At 34.6% G+C, this 20,368-nt stretch overlaps 2 protein-coding genes across 6 annotated transcripts in view; one reads left to right on the top strand and one right to left on the bottom strand.

Annotated features, from left to right (window-relative positions):
• Window positions 1–15,252, bottom strand: part of LOC127856380 (aladin-like) — a 76,274-nt gene extending 61,022 nt beyond the window's left edge. For 2 of the 3 annotated variants that reach the window (XR_008037991.1, XM_052392525.1), the window contains exon 1: window positions 103–228. The gene's annotated coding sequence lies outside the window, so the exon portion shown is untranslated. Of the gene's footprint in view, window positions 1–102; window positions 229–15,034 lie in introns of those variants that run through there. The other variant, XM_052392527.1, reaches the window with a different exon arrangement.
• The window catches only part of LOC127856378 (uncharacterized), a 47,833-nt gene continuing 27,621 nt past the window's right edge, over window positions 157–20,368 (top strand). Inside the window, exons 1-3 of one of the 3 annotated variants that reach the window (XM_052392522.1) lie at window positions 157–255; window positions 17,540–19,842; window positions 20,186–20,235. In XM_052392522.1, the coding sequence (XP_052248482.1) occupies window positions 18,126–19,842; window positions 20,186–20,235 (1,767 nt within the window). In that variant the 5' untranslated portion in view covers window positions 157–255; window positions 17,540–18,125. Of the gene's footprint in view, window positions 256–16,688; window positions 17,347–17,539; window positions 19,843–20,185; window positions 20,236–20,368 lie in introns of those variants that run through there. The other 2 variants (XM_052392523.1, XM_052392521.1) reach the window with 2 other exon arrangements.

Genomic DNA, 20,368 nt, shown 5'->3' with positions numbered 1-20,368 from the left:
CGCGAAATTATGTGATACTATTGCGTTTTAACATACATGCAGAACGACAGGTGATTTTAAGATGACAATAAATTATCATTTAAGTGAAACTTAACATTTTACCTGATTTAATTTGTGTATGGTCGAGAAATTCAAAATTCAAAGGCAGAGTAAACCCAACGACTTAACCAACCCCGGGAATTTCAATAAATCACAACAAACAAATTTTGCGGCATTTAATTGGGACAAATTATCATACTCGCTGTTGATTTTGTGGTAAGTTTGCTAACATTTCCCTGTTGTCTTTCTGCATGTTAATGTAATAAGAATTGCATTTTATTTTGTAGTTACTTTTTACTACATGGTCATTCTAGTGCATGGAATTTTCACAATTATATATTGACATACTTATTTGGATGTTCATATTCGGACACCGCGTTGTTATATCTATTCCTTTTGTGAGGCGTTTCTGTCAGTGTAACAATTATATTGATTAATGGTCATATAAACACAACTATATACATGAATCAATATTCATATTTCAAAACACATTTATTATCAACAAAAGATTACAAAAAACACAACTTCTTAAAGATGGTTCATTGTTAAAAAAGTGAAGGCTTCTCACTCAGTCGTCTTCCGATATAGAACTCCTTCTAAATAGCAGATTTTGTGCCAGCATATGCACATGTTCTGCAGATCATTCATGATAATTTGGGCCAGCCCTGCAAACAAATCTCATACAAGGGTATCATTCAATTAACTCTTAATGGAATGGAAAAATCTGTAGGTGCAAATGCTGTAGACTGAATGGGATTTCCACAGCAAGGGAGCATCACATCACTTAGTTTTAAGTTCATTTTCTGCTATAATGTTATATAGTGTCAGTTTTGCTTAGCTTTGTGTGCTTTGGTTGCTTACCATGCTCTATATGCTTTATTTTTACTTAAATGTTATATGCTGTTAGTGTTTTTCTTAGCTTTGTATGCTTTGTGTGCTTTGCATGCTATGTATGCTTTGTAGGCCCTATGTGCTTTATATGCTTTGTGTGATCTGTATGCTTTGTATACTTTGTGTGCTTTGCATGTTTTTGTGTGCTTTATATACTTTATATGCATTGTTTGCTTGTATACTTTGTGTGCTTTGCATGTGTTTCTTGCTCTATATACTTTATATGCCTTGTTTGCTAGGTGTATTTTTGTGTGCTGTGTATGCCTAGTATATTTTGTATGCCTGGCATGCTTTATTTGCGTTGAATTGCTATGTATGCTATGTATACTTTATGTGCCCTACGCTTTGTATACTCTGGTTGCTTTGTACGCTCCGTACGCTTTGTATGCTCTGCATGCTATGTATGCTCTTTATGCTTGATATGTTTTTTATGCTCTGCATGCTGTGTCTATTTGATATTTTATTCTTTCTCTTAAAAAATTATCTGACTTTTAATGTAAACAAATCTAAATTTTTAGTACCATATCTGATGTTGTAATATCATGCTATATATTTATATGTATATCTGCCTTTTAATTGTAGAACAAATTGTTTCCAGTCTTTCAGCTTTTATACACTTGTTATTTCTTATTCATCATGTTTTATAGTCGGTTGTACAAGCTGTCTGAGCTTATGTTTGTTGTTTAACCCTTGCCAACTCAAAATAAATCTTATCTTATCTTATCTAATCAGGGTTGGCACCAATCGACCGCCCCCGGTTTTAACCAGCGGTTTTTACCGGTTTAAACCGCCCCGGTCAATACTCCCGAAGTGGTCATTACTGGTCAATACTGGTCAATTGAACTTTACCCCCAATTTTAATTTATGTTCCATGCCTAATTAAACAATATTGATAATATAAATTAAACAGACATGTTGCCAATAATGTCTTAAGCTATTAATACCCACTATTTTATACCTGTTCATGCAATTTGTAGGCCAATCTCTCTAAATTTTGCAAATAAGTCAAAGTTGGTCAATTTGATTTTTCTGGTTGATTGAACTTTTTTTCAATTCTAATGAATTATTAATGCTCAGATAATTCTGTGCTTGATTCAACAACAACCTGTCAATTACTGGTTATAAATTGTTCCTCATAACCCACTGTCCCCACAGTCTTCTAACAGTCTTCTCACCTATACAGGTTGGGGCACCCAAAACTGATAATAGGGCCTTAAATGGCACCTTTTTGACACAATCCTTACTTGTCATGTATTCCTGCATTGATTTCTTTAAATACTTTTTAAACAAAATAGTGAAAAAAACTTTAATTTTTATTGATATAAGAATACAAAACATAACAAGAAATAATTATTAAAAGAAAAAAATAATTGAAAAGAAGAGTAGACCCACAATTGGAAAACATTATTTGTTGGCAAAATCAAGAACTTTGATTGTTTATTTATTTGAATACCAATTGAACTTTTTTATCAGAATCAGAATCGTTTATTCAGACTTAAGCATTACAAGCTCATCGTCATTTACAATCGTATACAATAACAGCATGAAGTAAATAGAAACAAAAATATACTCATTTCGAAGAAAGATCAATTTACAATATAAGGAGTAAACATGTTAATGTGTTTTCGTGAGAATGTTATAACATAATTTCAAACGTAGTTTAATAATTGCAGCACTAATTGTATTATTCTGCAACAAGTTGCACTAGTGAAAATAATAATTGTTTAAATCTTCATATGGAAGATATTACTTGTTTTTTGTATGCATATAAACCTTTGAGTCTTTTAACAAGGAAAAATACATGAATATGAATTCGTATGATGGGCATATATAACCGCATAATCCAACTTTGTATTTGAATGTTATTTTTCATTCGTTGTTAAATGAAATTTATACTTGACGGATGGAAATGCTGATAACTTTAAAGCTGTTTGTAATGAAAATCATATGTCGAAGCGTGTTATGCTTACTTGTAGTTAAGTAATGTATTAGTGTTAATAATAGTACTTTCCCCTTTGTTGACCACCTATACGAAAAACGAAACTATAGTTGGTCTATAGGAATATTGCTCCTTAGTAAATATTAAAATAGTATCAGTTAGAGGGCAATTTTAGTTTTAAAAGTAAAAACTCCCCTATATATATACTAGTCAATTTAATTTAAATTGTATCATACCCCAGCGTCGACCATCTATGCGAAAAAAGAAATATAGATGATCTAGGAGTATGTATGCGACAAAATTACTTTCGTAGCAGTTACACAAAACTTTAAATATTTGATAAACAAATAAAAATACAAACAGCACACAAACATACACAAACATGATACAGGGGTATGTATGTGGCAAGATTACTTTCGTAACAATTATACAATACATTAAGTATTTGAAAAATAAATAACAGGAAAAGCAGCACAAACAATACACAAACATGATCCAAGGGTTTGTTTGCGTCAAACTTACTTTCATACCAAGTATACAATACATTAAATATTTGAAAAGCAAATAAAAACACAAACAGCAAAAAGCATACATAAACCTGAATATTCAAAACGATTTGGATGTATGAAAGCTTTGAGTGATGTGTAAATCACCGATTTTATAATTAAACTGTAGATATTAACGTTTTTCTTAGTTGGAAAGCTTTTTGGCAGTATGTTGCTACATGTAGCTTTTTTAAAGTAGTTTTATTTTCGCTTTGCATAAGTAGAACATATTTAAGCATACTCGCGTGAGAATAAAAATATATTGAAATATATTCTTTCCAAATATGGATACATATGGGGCACTTTAGGACAAAATGAAACTCGTCTTCTATATCATTTAGGTTACAGAGGGTGCATTTTCTATCTTGTCTAGGCACATTATTATGACGACCGATTTCAATATTTAATTTGTGGGATGATAAATATAATTGGGCCAATACATTTCTGTATTTTGGATTTTCCAACTGGCTAATATATGCTGACCTTTCAAAATTAAGTTTTATTTCTCTATATACATCTAGAGACGTTGAGTTTTCTATTCCTGATCGCCAATCGCTAATATAGATATCGCGAAGTCGAACTCTTAGCTTTGGGATGAATGTTTCTATTTTAACAGAGTTCGGATACATCCATATTTCATGTAAGCCCGAGGATTGAAGTATCAGACGCACTTTTGATGCCCAGTTTGAACGATAATTGTTAGCATTTATGTTATTTGATTGTTCGTTTAAAACAGTATTAAAAAAACAATTTTCTTGTTTGACTGTATGTATCTTTAAAAAGTATTTAACAATTCTAATGTATCTTTCGATATACAGTGGAAATCTACCCAGTTCGCTATACAATGCAAGAGTATTTGTAGAGGGTTTTACATTAAGGACCCATTTACAAAACTTTTTGTGTACTCTTTGTAGAGTTTCACCTTGATCGTAACCCCAAACTTCCGAGCAGTAATTTAATACTGATAGGACATACGCGTCAAATAGGTTAAACATTACATTTATTGGTACTTTGTTATTCTTAATTAAAGACATAAGCGCATGTAAAGATCGCAATCCTTTCCCCGCAAGTGTTTTCATTGCTAGAGCGAATGACCCGCCGCTGGTAAACACAATCCCTAAGTAGTTGAAGGATTAAACAATTTCTACCTCTTGATTATTATAAAACCATTTATCGGTAGCACCTACCCTCCCCCCTTTTCGAAAGATCATTACTTTAGTTTTTTCGATGTTTACTGTTAAATTCCATTTTTGACAATGTGAATAAAGACTATTGAGAGAATTTTGCAGTCCATCTTTGGATTCAGATACTAGCACTGCATCCACAGCGAATAGTAATAAGAAAATAGCGATTTGGTCAATATTTATACCTGCATCTATATTTTCCTGTAAGTGCATCTCAATATCATTTAGAAAGAAAGAAAAGCAGATCGGAGAGGTGATCTCCCCCTGGAATAGTCCAATGTTGCTATTGAAAAAATTTGACAATGTTCCTAAATGTTTTACGCAAAGTTTAACTTCACTGTACATAGAACGGAGCATGGATAATAATTTTCCGTCGATTCCTAAATGTATTAGTTTGTACCACAGTCTATTCCTATCTATGCAGTCATATGCTTTACGATAATCCACAAAACAGCAATACAATTTTTTCTTATTACATATTTGTCTCTGTATCAGCGAGTTTAAAATAAACACTGGGTCTATACAGCCATAATTGTTTTTAAATCCAAATTGAGCGTCCGTTAAAACCGAGTTTTCGTCAGCCCATAATTTAAGTCGCTCGTTCACTACTATAGTGAACAATTTTGAAAAACAGCTTGTTAGTGTTATTCCCCTATAATTATTTGGGTCGGATTGGTCACCTTTTTTATAAATGGGGATAATCATGCCCGAGGCCCAAGCACGGGGAAATGACTTTGAGTCCAGTATGTGATTAAAAAATGTGTTAAGCGGGCGGACTATTTGTGGTGCGCATACCTTAAAATATTCATACAGAACATTGTCAATCGATGGTGATTTATTAACACCAAGTTTCTTAATTGCTTTTAAAATTTCAGTGTCTGAGATTGGGCTATCTAGGCATTCAAATGTCGATCCAATATATTGGTCATTATCAAACTGGCTAATAAAGTTTGAATAATCATCATTCGTTTGCGTGTCGCCACCAGCCATGAGTGTATTAAAATAGTTTTTTAATTCTTCATTTGAAATATCATCTCCGGTTGCCGATTGTTTTCGCGATTTAAATATTTTCCAAAATTCTTTCGGTGACTTTCGCCTTAGATCATTCATCTTACGACAGCGGGCATTATTATATGAATATTTTGACTTTCGACATTGACATTTGTAATCTTTTTTTTTATTATATAGATCCGCTCTGTCCGCGTCCGCTAATGCATTGGTAAATTTTTTAACCGCTTGTTTATATAGGTTATATTTATTTTTGCATTCATCGTCAAACCACTCTTTCGAGTTATTTCCCTCTTGAAAACATGATTTCCGAGTACCACAGGTTCTTTCGAAATATTTATTACCGTATTTACATAGAAAGTTAGTAAAAATCGACGTTAGACAATTAACATCTCCATTTCTGCTGATTTCAATGTTTAAATCATAGACTAGAGAATCTAAATTAGTTGTTATATCGGTTGTAAACACTTCTTTGTATTTGTTATCAAATTTGTAATACTTAGGTTTAACATTTCCATTGACGTTCCGACACACAGTGAACGCTTTGAGTGAGAATGATAGCGGCGCATGATTTGAAAAAGGTTGAAACTCGCCAACGGAAAAATTGTCAAGTAAATCAAAGTTACTACGATGTGTATAGGGCTCGACATTAACTTTTAAAGCCACTTGTCCAGTCGGACAAGTAGACCAAAATATCACTTGTCCTGACCAAAAAGCAACTTGTCCGAACCATTATGTCTTATTCTTCTTAGTACTTTGCAAAATAATGAAATAATACAAAATGCTCATACAGACTTTAGTCATTCAAAATACATGTTAACATAATTGTAGGCAATTTCAATACAAAAAGAACTGACCATAATAACAGGAAATCTCGAGATTATTGATTTTTAAACATTTTACAAAGCCATAATATCTGACAAAAACTTGTGTTTTGCCACTATAAAGCAGAAAATGTTCAAAGTGATGTATATGTACAGTACTGAACTGATATTTTAAACAACATTAACACAATTCACTGACCAAATGTTCCCTGAAAGTGTCCCCTCGCCGTGGACCATTTACAAAATAGGTGGTCACTACGTTAATTGTCTTTAAAGGGATCTTTTCACGGTTTGGTAAATTGACAAAATTGAAAAAAGTTGTTTCAGATTCGAAAATTTTCGTTTTAGTTAAGATATTTGTGAGGAAACAGTATTACTGAACATTAACCACAGTCCAATATAGCCATTATATGTATCTTTTGACGATTTGAAAACCTAAAAATTATAAAGCGTTGCAACGCGAAACGATTGAATAATTTGGAGAGTTCTGTTGTCGTTTAAATTAACGAAAACTACGAAGATTGCTTATATAAGGTATAAAATACTTTAACTGTGTATTCCCGGCGGAATAGCCGACAGGGCTAATGCTTTTTTACTTCAGACTAACTCCAGGACTCCGGGGGTCACTGGTTCGAGCCCTGGTACCGGCTACTTTTTTTCCTTTTTTAAATTTTATTCTTGATTTTTTTGACTGGAGCTTTTAAGATCCAATGTTTACATTTATCAATGTAAAGCATTTAATGACAAACTTCAAAATATGCCAAAATCTGTGAAAAGGCCACTTTAAGATCAGTGTGTACCGGTGTCGTAAAATGCATATTCTTTACAAGGGAGAATATTATTGTTATCTTGGCAAAGAAAAATGTTTAGGGTTGCTTCCCTTCTGAACAATACGGTGTAGTATCGCATGTAACCAGCAGTTTTTGCTCTATATAAAGTAAGTACCGTAAATCGGCACCATTTCCAATGCAACCATTTTCCCCAATTTCAAAATGAAAATTAATTCCCAATTCAAATTTTAAAAAAAATCCCAATTCGAAGGAAAAAAAAATCGGGAGTATGACTGAATAGCGGAAAGGGCCTCTTTCCGCGGAAAGGGTTTTCGGTGTTCGGAAAGGGCATACATTAATTTATTCTCAATTTTTTGAAAACATTTATTGGTATTTTCATAAAGAGCACATTACATTGTGTTTATATTTTAAATTTAATTCAAATCCATCAAGAAATGATTTAACTTTACAATATTTTCGAATGCCGTACGATACGAGAAACGTAAAGGGACTAGCACCACGGAAAGGGGCCTCGGCCTTCGGAAGGGGCTAAACTTATTTATTTTAAAATTTTGAAAGACATTTATTGGTATTTTCATAAACGAATCCATACTTTATGTTTACATTTTAAATTGCATTCAAATCCATCAAGAAATGCTTTAATTTTACAATATTTTTGAATGCCGTACGATACGAGTAAAGGAAAGGGCTCGTTGCGGAAAGGGGCCTCGGCTTTCGGAAAGGGGCTAACATTATTTATTTTTAAAGTTTTAAAGACATTTATTTGCAATATTAGTGAGTATGATATAAACGGCATACACTTTGTAATTCAGTTAACAAATATGTATTGTGTAAAATCAAATGATAATGTATTGTTTTAATATATTCTTAAAATGCATTTATGCAAAATAGTAAAAAGCTCGAGTGGTAATACAATTTATTGACATTGATAATTTAATTGGGATGTAAATAGATGAGACTGAAATATGCTATACAATGTAAAACGACTTATAAGCTCACCTGATTGCTCAGGTGAGCTTTTCTGACCGGTCTTTGTCCGTCTTATGTCCGTCCGTCCGTCCGTCCGTAAACATTTGCTCGTAAACACTCTAGAGGCCACATTTCATGTCGGATCTTCATGAAACTTGGTCAAAAGCTTTGCCCCAATAAAATATCGGCCGAGTTTGAAACTGGGTTGTGCCGGGTCAAAAACTAGGTCACAAGGTCAAAAAAAAGAAAAACCTTGTAAACACTGTCACATTTCATGCCCAATCTTCATGTAACTTTGTTAAAATGTTTGCCTTAATGATATGGTGGTCGAGTTCAAAAGTGGTTCTGGTCCGTTGAAAAACATGGCCGCCAGTGGGCTGGGCAATTTTCCTTATTTGGCTAAAGAGAAACCTTGTAAACACTCTAGAAGTCACAATTTTTGCCCAATCATCATGAAAGTTGGTCAAAACATTGGTTTTATTGATATCACGGACGAGTTCGAAAATGGTCCAGATCGGTGAAAAAACATGGCCACCAGTGAGCGGGGCATTTTTCTCCATATGTATATAGTGAAACATGTGAACACTCTAGAAGTCACATTTTTGGCCCAATTTTCATGAAATTTGTTCAGAACATTTGTTTCCTTGATATGAGAGTTGAGTTCGTAAATGGTTTCGGTCAGTAAAATAACATGGCTGCCGGGGGGAGGGGGGCAGTTTTCTTATATTTATATAGTAAAAAAGCTTGTGAACACTCTAGAAATCACATTGTTTGCCCAATCATCATGAAACTTGGTACAAAGATTGGTTTTATATATATCATATAATTAATGCCATAATTATTGCCCTTAGATTGTCCAAATGTTCATTATATTATACAAAATCCTTGTAAACACTCAAGAGGTCACAATTTTGTTTCAGATTTTATGAATCTTGGTCATAATATTTATTTTTGTAAGCAAAGTTTTATGTTTTGTAAGGGGGGGGGGGGGTCAACTCAAAATATAGGTCACCAGGTCAAATCTTACAAAAACAAAAACACTCCATATGCCAGAGTTTTGGTTCAATAATGATGAAACTTGACCAGGATGTTTGTCTGGACAATATCTAGGTCAAGTTTGACGTTTGGTAAAGATTGAATGAACTGACTCCTCTCAGGTGAGCGAACTAGGGCCATCTTGGCCCTTTCGTTACGGATCTGTCCAACTTTTATGAATAAATCATGTTAAGTGTTTAACACACCGGACATAGCAAGGCAAAGGAACACCGCTACAATAATCGCGTACCTCATTTTAACTATAAAGAAGAAAGATTATGATGTAAACATTAATAGAAATCTTGCAAATGTACCATAAATTATAAAGGCATTGACTTCGAATTATTTATTACATTGAAAAAATAGATTAAAGTGTAATATATGTATAACACTAGCAAGGCAAAGGAACACCGCTACAATAATCGCGTACCTCATTTTAACTATAAAGAAGAAAGATTATGATGTAAACATTAATAGAAATCTTGCAAATGTACCATAAATTATAAAGGCATTGACTTCGAATTATTTATTACATTGAAAAAATAGATTAAAGTGTAATATATGTTAAATGGTTCCATATTAAAAAGTTCTCTTCGTTACATATTTTTCTCAACACAATTTTGTTTCGGTGACACTTCGAGAGCGCTAGAAAAAGTATAGTAGTAATAATATACGAAGTAGTTATAGCAGAACGGTATCGTTGTAAAAGTCCCACTATCCAATAATATAAATGTGTGCAGTGTATATTTTTATCAGTGTATATCATTATGCTTGACGATATGATTAGTTTTTCACCGTCAATTGGTAAATATGCATACAATCTGGAATATGCATGTAGTAAAAAATAGGTGTCCAACTCAATGTGAAATAGAAACAAGATACTGCTTTATATAAACTTCAATATGATTGAAATATTTGTTACAACAGTAATACAGTCAACTCTTTGGCATGTTATCACTTGATTGTTCAATTTAATAGCTCCGTAAATCAAGACATTATTTATTCACATATTCAGTTAAATGTGGTTTTCATCGTGTGCTCATAAATATTACAAGCAGAATGTACATCTTCTTTCTTAATATTCAAATAATTTATTATCAAATTTGCGCGGTGCAAAATGATTTAAATACCTGCGTAGAAACACTGCAACATCAGGGGTGTTAATTATCGTCTTTGATGTGGTCGAATAGAAAACCATATAGACACGCTTTGTGTACTGTTAAACAGGTAACATAATTTTGACAACAACTTTTAATTATACGATATTAGGTCTAATCCGGTCGAAACAATATCATCAAGCGTTTCATTCAATCACTATTATAAAAGCCATAATATACACAAAAAGTCAATTATACACAAAATTACATTTTAACAAAATGTAAGTACTTGAATAATCAGAACTCCAAATCGCTGCGTGCTGACCAATAAACAACCATGAATCAACATTTTTTTTAAGAAATGAACATTGATTTTGTATAAATTTTATGAACACGATTAAATCATCGTTAATCAGTGTGTGTGTTTTGTTTTTGCTGTATGAGCACATGTCTTACTATTTATGCATTTACAGTTTAGCAACTTTAAGTCTTATTTAGTAAGCATGTGTTACATTTTGCAACGTGTGACCAATAACATACGAAAATAACAACGTACCCGATGTCGCTTTCAGAAATGTGTATAGAAACGAAAAAAAACACATGTTGTTTCTAAATATACAAATTGCGGTCGATAACAACGTCATCACATCCTGTCCGTATTTTGAAAGATTTATTATACGTTAGCAAGTTTGACTTTTTCAATTTATAATACAAACAACAAGGTGTAGTTTTACAATTCACTCCCAACATCCTGAATCGAAATATAGACACAGCGAAAGATCTTGCTAGGAAAATGCATATACAAATTGCGGTCGATATTAACGTCATCACATCCTGTCCGTATTTTGAAAGATTTATTATGCGTAAGAAAGTGTGACGTTTCCAATTTATAATACAAACAACATTTGCGTTTTCATAAACGAAACGTTTCTTTATGCGTACATTTCAAATTTCATTCAAATCCATCAAGAAATGGTTTAATTGTAAAATATGTTTGAATGTCTTACGATATGAGTAATGGAAATAGACGAGCAAATTCCTCTGTCGCGCATGGCTATTACTCGTTCCTCCTGTTCACCTTTGACGAGGTTGTACAGCGTATTAATAAATCTTGGTAAGTCTTTTTGTCGCCACTGTGTTGCGTTTTTTAAGACATGATTTGCACTTTCACAATTGTTGTTTGTCCAACACTTTGTTTACTATCAACAGAATACTTTGTCATTACATCGTTCATCATCATTATCTTTAAATGTATTTAATTTTAAACAGCCTATCAGTAATGCTCATATCAATCACATTTCATTTTAAACATGATGCTATGGGATATGACAGAAGTTTTAATGCGTCATGTTAATTAATTTGAACCAGTTAAGTACTGCTGTAGAACATGTATCCTGGACAAGATTATAAAATTGCCACATAAATCCTTCGTTGTCTGACATTTGCGGTTACAAGCCCGACAATCACTGGTTGTCAAGAACCTGTGACTCACTGTGGCTGCATTTTGGACTTTTTTGTAAGTCATGCGTTGCACAATCATTTCATTCTTGGAAAGTTATTGAGACAAAAAGTAATTCAGCTTTATCATTTTTGACCCTTTCCCCCATAAAAAGCACACACTTAAACAATGTCATATTGTGAACAAAAAAGAAAACTTTTTTGGAATTTACGCTGACGTTTGTACATGTACATAAATATATCACTAAGCCTTACCTTGCAGTAGATGCGGTGGGCATTGCAAGTTTCGGAGCACACCGAACACAAGTAATCCATTTCAATAACAATATTTAAGTTTAGTATATGATTAAGTTTTGAGCATAATCAATAAATTTCCCAATTTTGATGAAAACGACGCTTATTTTCCCAATTTGACCGGTACCGGCGCCAGTCCCAAAGTGGTGAGGAAAAACGCTGATGGAACTATCGGAATATCTCCCGCTTTGTCGTTTAAACATAAGCAAAATATAATCAAAAAAGTTTTGTGGTAACTCCACAGAAATAACGGATTTTTTCTAAGTAATTAAAGTTTAATGACCACTTGTCCCGTCGGACTAGCAAATTCTTTATTTACTTGTCCGGACTAACAATTTGGTTGTCCCGGACAGTTGGACTACCGTTAATGTCGAGGCCTGGTGTAATTAAATAGTCCACCACGCTTGTGCCGTTATGGGTCATGCATGTGAAATTATCCCCCATCGCCCGGCCACCGCCCATTTACTATCAATTGATTTGTCGCTTTACACATCGAGTAAACAATCACCAAAGCGATTTGACGTAGAATCTCGAGAAGAATGAGGCGTGGGAGTATCGACGGTAATTACTTCATCGACACCTATATTCCCATCATATTGAATATAATCCGGTTTACTACCGGTTCTACAATTAAGGTCACCAGCTACAAAAAAATTCCCACGATCGTTGAAAGAAAGAATATCTTGCTCCAGTTGGATGAAAATATCTATATTATACATGTTATGGACAGGGGACGATTCGGGGGCAATATATGTAAAACAAATATATACATTATCATCCATATTAAAAAAGATCTTGTCGAGTTTAACCCAGATAATACAATCAATTGTGTTTCTGACTAAAGTTACACTCTTTCTAATATTATTTTTAATATAAACAATAAGGCCACCACTTGATCGTTTAGCGCGGCGATTTTGATATTTTCGGAAGGAATGAATAGGGTTAGAGTATCCAATAATATCAATGTTAGAGTTACTGTTAGTCCATGATTCACTAAGGCATATAATATCGTACTCACAGAGAAAGTTAACAAAATCGATAGACTGCTTTTTTGTCGGATGTAAGTCCTTCTACGTTCCATGAAAGGCATTTAATAACACTCTCACTTTTGTCCTAACACGGTCCACAGTAGAGTTGTTTGTTAATGTACAGTTTATCCACATTGAGATACGCCTCCTTCCCGTCCTTCCGCGCCTGAAGCATTATTGGAACCAGTTGCCTGCGCTTTTCGACGACCTCTTTTGGGTATTGTTCTGAGATCCCAAAGTTTGTTCCCTTTAATTTTCTCGCAGCTTGTCGAACATTTTCCCGCACTGAATAGTCGCTAAAATTGGCGACAATCGGCCTTGTCTTGCTGGGATTGAACGGGCCTATACGATGGGCTCTTTGTAACCTGACCTCGCATTCCTCAATATTAAGTTTTTCTTTAATAAATTTTAACACTTTTTGCTCACAGTTTTCCTCCTTTTCCTCAGACAAATTATGGAATAAGAGATTGTCCCGCATTAACTGCGGCATTTGAGATCTTGTATTTTGTTTTTTAATTCGTTGACAATGTCTGAGTGTTCTTGGCCGTTTTGTTTATGTGTTTTCATAAAGTTTTCCACGTATTTGTGAGTGTTGTTTATATCTGACATTGTTTGGGTGTCAAATTCACGGCTTTTTTCAAGATCAAGCACTTTGATTTGGAGATCGTTGATCGTTTGTTCCATAGTTTGCAAACGGCAGTTTAAACTGTTAACAGTTGTTTGGATGGAATCTAGCGTGGCAAGTTTACAATCCATGCTATCCAGTCTTTTAATGAGCATAGCTATCAGGTCATTATTAACAATACCTGGTGGAGCGGGCGTTGGCTGTCCGTTTAATATGAAAGGGAAAAAAAAACTCTTAATACAGAAAGGAAACAAGTTAGAAGTAACTATTAAATTAATAGCAAGTACAATGTAATCTTCTTGTGTGAGTGATATGAAATAGCCTAAGGGCAGATTTGCTTAATTGTCAATATCAGAGACATAACACTGCATGCATTTTATTACCAACTAAGAGGCCAGATTTATAACCCTAGAATACACAAGAGTTCTGTTTGTCCATCTGCTTATCAAATAGATATATTAATAGATAAGTGAAATGTTATGGTACCTACAATAGTAATAATACAGATGTGATACACTGAGATAAAGATATTGCCTTAGTCCTTATGTATTTGAGGCTGTTTCCATAAATAATAAAGAAGTAATTTTTTGTACAGCTTTAAAGATTTTTTTACAATAAATAACTCAGAAAAAAGTTTATCAATGACAGAATAATTATTGATTTAATATAAAATGGCTCCTTTGTAATGTTTAAATGCTACAATTTTCAATCGACCAGTATTGACCAGTAAAGACCAGTATTGACCGGTTTTAACCGGGTATTGACGGCTGGCCCTGTCAATACTCAATTGACCGGTCAATATGCCAACCCTGCTCTTAATTGGTTGCTGCTTGCCAATTATGTTATTCGCCAGGTCTCAACATTAACAGTTGTCCTATTGCCCCTGGCAAGTAAAAGTTGGGTCCGGTCAAGTTATTTAATTATCCAGTTGTCCGCCCAGGCAAGTGCAAAAAAGAACAAAGAGCATTAAATTTAGACTTTAATTAGACTTTTATTGCTGTACTCATTTTGTTGAATGTGCAAAAATAAAAAAAAGGTTTTGTGGTGTATTATTTTGATCTTTAATAAAAATATGAAGTTTACAGTTAATGTGATATTTCATGTTTGGGCAAGTGGCCTTACGTTCAGGGCAAGTAGATTTTCTAAGTACTTGCCCGGAAGGGCAAGTTGGTTTTTAGGTTAACGTTGAGCCTGTTCAAATACACATTTCTTTTGTGGGGAAATTCGAATCTGGTTATTTTTGCAAAGATTGCAGCCTTTTTTAGGTATTATCATTATTGCAATAGCGAAAACATGCAATTTCTTACCTTTTCATCTCTTTATACTTGGCACCTGATATGTTGTACATGTAGCTTGAAATCGTGTTACCTTTCTGTTGTAGTAGTATTAAGTCAGCAAAAGTCACTCATATCTGAGATAGAAAAGAAAACAAAGACAGCAGCAAAAAGCTGTATGAAAATGCATCACCGAAGGATATTAAGTGCTACTTTTAAATTTTACGTGGTGCTAAATTTTCTGGAACAGTTGTTGTGTTCATTTGCTTTTTATACGCCCGTATAAAATACGGGACGTATTATGTGAAACCCCTTGGCGGGCGGGCGGGCGGCGGGCGGGCGGCGGGCGGAAGGCATCACTTTGTCCGGACTCTAATTCAAATTGTATTCATCCGATCTTCACCAAACTTGGTCAGCAGTTGCATCTAGTTGATATCTAGGCCAAGTTCGAATATGGGTCATGCCGGGTCAAAAACTAGGTCATAGGGTCAATAAGTGCATTTTCAAAGGGGCCACTTTGTCCGGACTCTATTTCAAATTGTATTCATCCGATCTTCACCAAACTTGGTCAGCAGTTGCATCTAGTTGATATATAGGCCAAGTTCGAATATGGGTCATGCCGGGTCAAAAACTAGGTCATAGGGTCAATTAGTGCATTTTCAACGGCGCCACTTTGTCCGGACTCTAATTCAAATTGTATTCATCCGATCTTCACCAAACTTGGTCAGTAGTTGCATCTAGTTGATATCTAGGTCAAGTCCGAATATGGGTCATGCTGGGTCAAAAACTAGGTCAAAGGGTCAATTAGTGCATTTTACTTTGTCCGGACTCTAATTCAAATTGTATAAATCTTATCTTCACCAAACTTGGTCAGTAGTTGCATCTAGTTGATATCTAGGCCAAGTTCGAATATGGGTCATGCCAGGTAAAAAACTAGGTCATAGGGTCAATTAGTCCATTTTCAACAGCGCCACTTTGTCTGGACTCTTATTCAAATTGTATTCATCCGATCTTTACCAAACTTGGTCAGTAGTTGCATCTAGTTGATATATAGGTCAAGTTCGAATATGGGTCATGTCGGGTCAAGAACTAGGTCATTAGTGCATTTTCAACGGCGCCACTTTGTCCGGACTCTAATTCAAATTGTATTCATCCGAAACTTTTAAACAACTTTTTATCCTGCGTCAAAGTGGTATGGGGGTATAAGTCACATTCAGTGACAAAGCTCTAGTTCAAGTTGATATCAATGCATATATATGAATATATCAGTTATATAAGTTGTTGTTGTTTTTTTTGCTTATTTCCAAAACAAATACATCAATCATCAGTGTATCATCTCCAATGGCACACGAATCGGGCGTATATTGCTCCGTCATGCGGCGCTCTTGTTCAGAAATTAAAATTATTTCAGAAAAGAAAGTCATGGATCAACTTATTGTACTTTAATATAGTGACAGTCTGATTGTTTAGACATTTAACCCATAGTGAGGCATATTTACTGGAACATATCATCGACCAAGGAACATTATTGTGGTGAAAACCAGGCTGTGTAAAATAAAATAACGCAATACATATTAAGATAATAAACAAAAGTGTGTGTGCACTTAAAGTGACATTAGATGCATCTAACAGTATTTGCTATGTTTATAGATGCTATCGCAACCATTGTTTATTTTTTGGGTTTTCACTTCATTTCATACTTTAATGTATTAAATGACGATTGAACTACAACTTTCTTACAAGGCTCTGAACATTCAGTTGCCGATTTTGTGATTGACAGCCCTGGCATTACTTCTGTTGCTGTTACATTTTGCTGCGTATCGTCCGAGCCTGTCTGTTCAGGGTTACTCGCGGCAGTAATTCGGAAGATTCTGAGCCTTTCGAAAACATTGATGATATCGTTACACATCCTTTAGCGTCTATTTTTTGTGTTTTTTTTATGTAATATTTACTAGCCATGATTGAAAATAAGCGTCTACAGATAAGGTATAGAATGTGTTTTGTGCGGCTCTATATACTCTTGTATAATGCGGAACAGTTCGAACGTCATCGCTGAGAGTAAATGCATCCGGCAAATACACCAAAAAATCTGTGTCACTAAAGGCTTTATTACGTCGCAAATGAAGGGAAGTCACTCTTTCGATATTAATTATGTTTACTTTTTACGATTTTGGAAGATTTTATTTTTTGGAATTGGGAAAAATGCAATCAAAATTTGATTGGGAACGGGTCCGCTTTCTTTGGGAATGCTTCCGTTTCCCGGAGGCGCAGAGAGTGCTGAAAAACCCCTTGCCCTGCTACAGTGCTAGTTTTCCCACTGGTTGTTGGTTTTAGTGAAACTCTTGGTATGCTTTTTTTACCAGGTTGACATTGTAATCTTTACGGCTTTACCAAAGCCAATATGAACTTGTATCTTTGCAAAATGGGCTGTATTCTCTGAAAGAGAGGAAAAGACTTAGACTGATACTTAATAGATTTTGTGAACATCTAATTTACCATACTATAAAACCATCATTTATGATCTTGTTTTTTTTTTAGATTTATGAGCGAAGGTGAACATCTGTAGCCATGAGTCGCAGGGATATCCCTGGTTTTGGGTTTGATCCTGGTTTTGAACCTAAACCCTTTCAACCTCAACAGCCACCACCAGACAGTGCTTCAATATTTGGTCTCATTTCCCGAGTAAACCAAGGTGTTGTGAGTCAGACTTCAAAATGTATCCTTGAGCAACCTGCCAGTACACAGCCTGCTGAATCTGCAGAGTTACAGCAGGCAAAGTCAGTGGCAGAGAAAATAACAATGGCAAGACATTTGCCACCCCAATCAGTTAAAGACAGAGCTTTTTTAGAGGCAAAAGCTGCAGTTGAAAGAATCCAAAAAGGTCAAACACTTGCAAGCAGTCCCACTGCTACACATATTAAGTTAGTCGCTCAAACTGTAAACCCTGAAACCAGTTTCAGAGTTCCTGAATTACCTAGAGACAGCTCTGGTAGAGGTCCGTGTTTCAAATGTCACAGTCAGCGTTTCTAATCGCAATCAGAGAGGTCAAGATAGCATTAATGCACCCCAAGTGGCACCAAACAGAAGTATTGTTGATTATGCTGATGATGACGAGGGTGTTAAGATGTCGGGTTATGGAAGAGACAAGGCTCTCGAAGAAATTGACCGATACATGGCAAGGAAACGGGATGTCCCAATAACAGATACTCAAATTTCAAAGACACATTATCCTGAAAGTTATACTAAAGAACCAGTTAAACGAAGGTTCAGAGAATCAAAAGACATTGAAAAAGACCACTATGTTGAGCCTCAGAAAGATGAGCATGAGAAATTATTAGACACTTTAAGAAGGAATAGAATTGAAAGTGAGACAACTCAAGACTCATCAAGGGTAATTAAAGTTTTTGATTACGGTCATTCTCAAAATTTTGTTGTTGATAGGATTGAAAAAGATTCTGAAGAGAAAAAAGTAGAAAGGTATTCCAGAGAAAAGCAAACTCACACATATAGAGATGATGGTAACAGATATGAAAGGTATGAAATTATTGAAGAAGATAAGTTTGTTGATAGGATTTCAGAAAATATAAGTAGAGCACCAAGTAAAATGTTAAGACGTGACCATTCTTTTGAAAGAGATATAGATAAACCATCTGGTTACTCGACAGAAAGATACGACGATGATTATAGGCGTCAATACAATGAAGAGAAACATTCATTTAATGAGGATTACCATGGAAGACAAGGATCACTTCCTTACACAAAAATTGATATTCCCTATGATGATGATTATGACTACAGAAAACGGTCAGCTACTGACAAAAATAATGAAGGTGCAAAAGGGAAAATGCATTCAGACACTGGGAAAGGTGAACTTGAAGCTGATGAAAGTCCAATCAACTGGAATGATAGTCATCTTTTCGATAAGCAGTTTGATGAAGTTGTGGAAGGTGAACATGACACACCTCTGTATTCAGCTGAAAATTTGGAAAGAAGAAGTTCTAATGCCTATAGTCATGTTCAAGGTAAAAGTGAGGAATTTGACGTAAGACCAAGAAATAATGATGTTGGATTTTGGGAAAGATCTGATTATGGTGTTAATAAGAATGTTACTTCTAAAAACAGTGATGAATCGGTTCATTGTTTTGAAAGAGTTACAAAAGGGACTGACAATAATGGTGTTAATGAGAATGATTGGGTTAAGGAATATTATGACTTCGATCCTAATTACAAAAGAAATAAGAAAAGGGGCGAAGATAAAGATGTGAGCAAGATTGACCAAACTTACGACAATATTGATTTAGACAGACATTACAATAGAAATGCTAAGGTGACAGATTACGATTATGAAATAGTTACTAGAGTGAGTGAAGACCGCACAAGAGTGAGTGAAGACCGTACAAGAGTGAATGAAGACCGTACAAAAGTGAATGAAGACCATCCTCAGAGACAAAACAAATATCGATATGAAGACAACAGAAATCGTTATGACAAATATAATCGTGATAATGTAGACAGAGAATTTGAGACCCAGAGCAGAGATGGAAGAAGCCAACAGCAATTTAGGCATAGACAGCCATCAGAAGAGGAAGATCATATGGGAGAAAAGCGAGTATCCGAGGCATATTATCATCAAAGAAAAATACCAAGCAAAGCACAGAGCATACACGATTCAGATAGGCGGGAAATGTATGATGTTGTGGTGGGAAAACAAGAAGAATTTCCTTATTTTGACGTACAAGAGATTGATACGTCGATTGACAAGTTTGAAGAAAGGAAACCAATTGACAGGTTTACTGAAAGAAATAGGAGACCCTTTGAAAGTGGGGCTACTGGCAATTTAGGTAATCAAAGGTTTGCAAATGTTATTGGGGAAGTTAGATCTGCTAGATTCAAACTTTTGAACAAAAGACCTTAATAATTAATATTGATATCTTGTAATAATACACTGAGTATTTACTTGAAAGTGGATGCTGATTGTTAAGAAAAATGCGTGATTACTACAAAAATAAATATTTTATTTGCCAATCTTTTCATAATTGCACGTAAATATGGATGCTTCCATTGATCAGTATACACAAATCATCATTTACTTCAAATTCATTATTTGATACTCCAGCATTTCTATCAAATTAATGTTGTTATTACTTTTGCTTATTACACGTACTAGCCCCATGTTTTTTTCAGAACCTGACTCAGAAAAGATAACTGGGGTTACAAGTGATTTTTTCTGCAAGGTAAACTTAGCTTGTTTTCCAAGACTTTCAAAGATATAGCATTTTAGAAACAATGCAGGGCTTTTTTTCCTTCTTAGAGAAAATCGCTGTGAACGGCCATTTCACAATTTTGACACGGACATTTCACAAATCT

Source organism: Dreissena polymorpha, chromosome 13 (assembly GCF_020536995.1).
Source record: "Dreissena polymorpha isolate Duluth1 chromosome 13, UMN_Dpol_1.0, whole genome shotgun sequence".
Classification (NCBI taxonomy): Eukaryota; Metazoa; Mollusca; class Bivalvia; order Myida; family Dreissenidae; genus Dreissena; species Dreissena polymorpha.
This window is presented reverse-complemented; position numbering and strand designations above follow the sequence as displayed.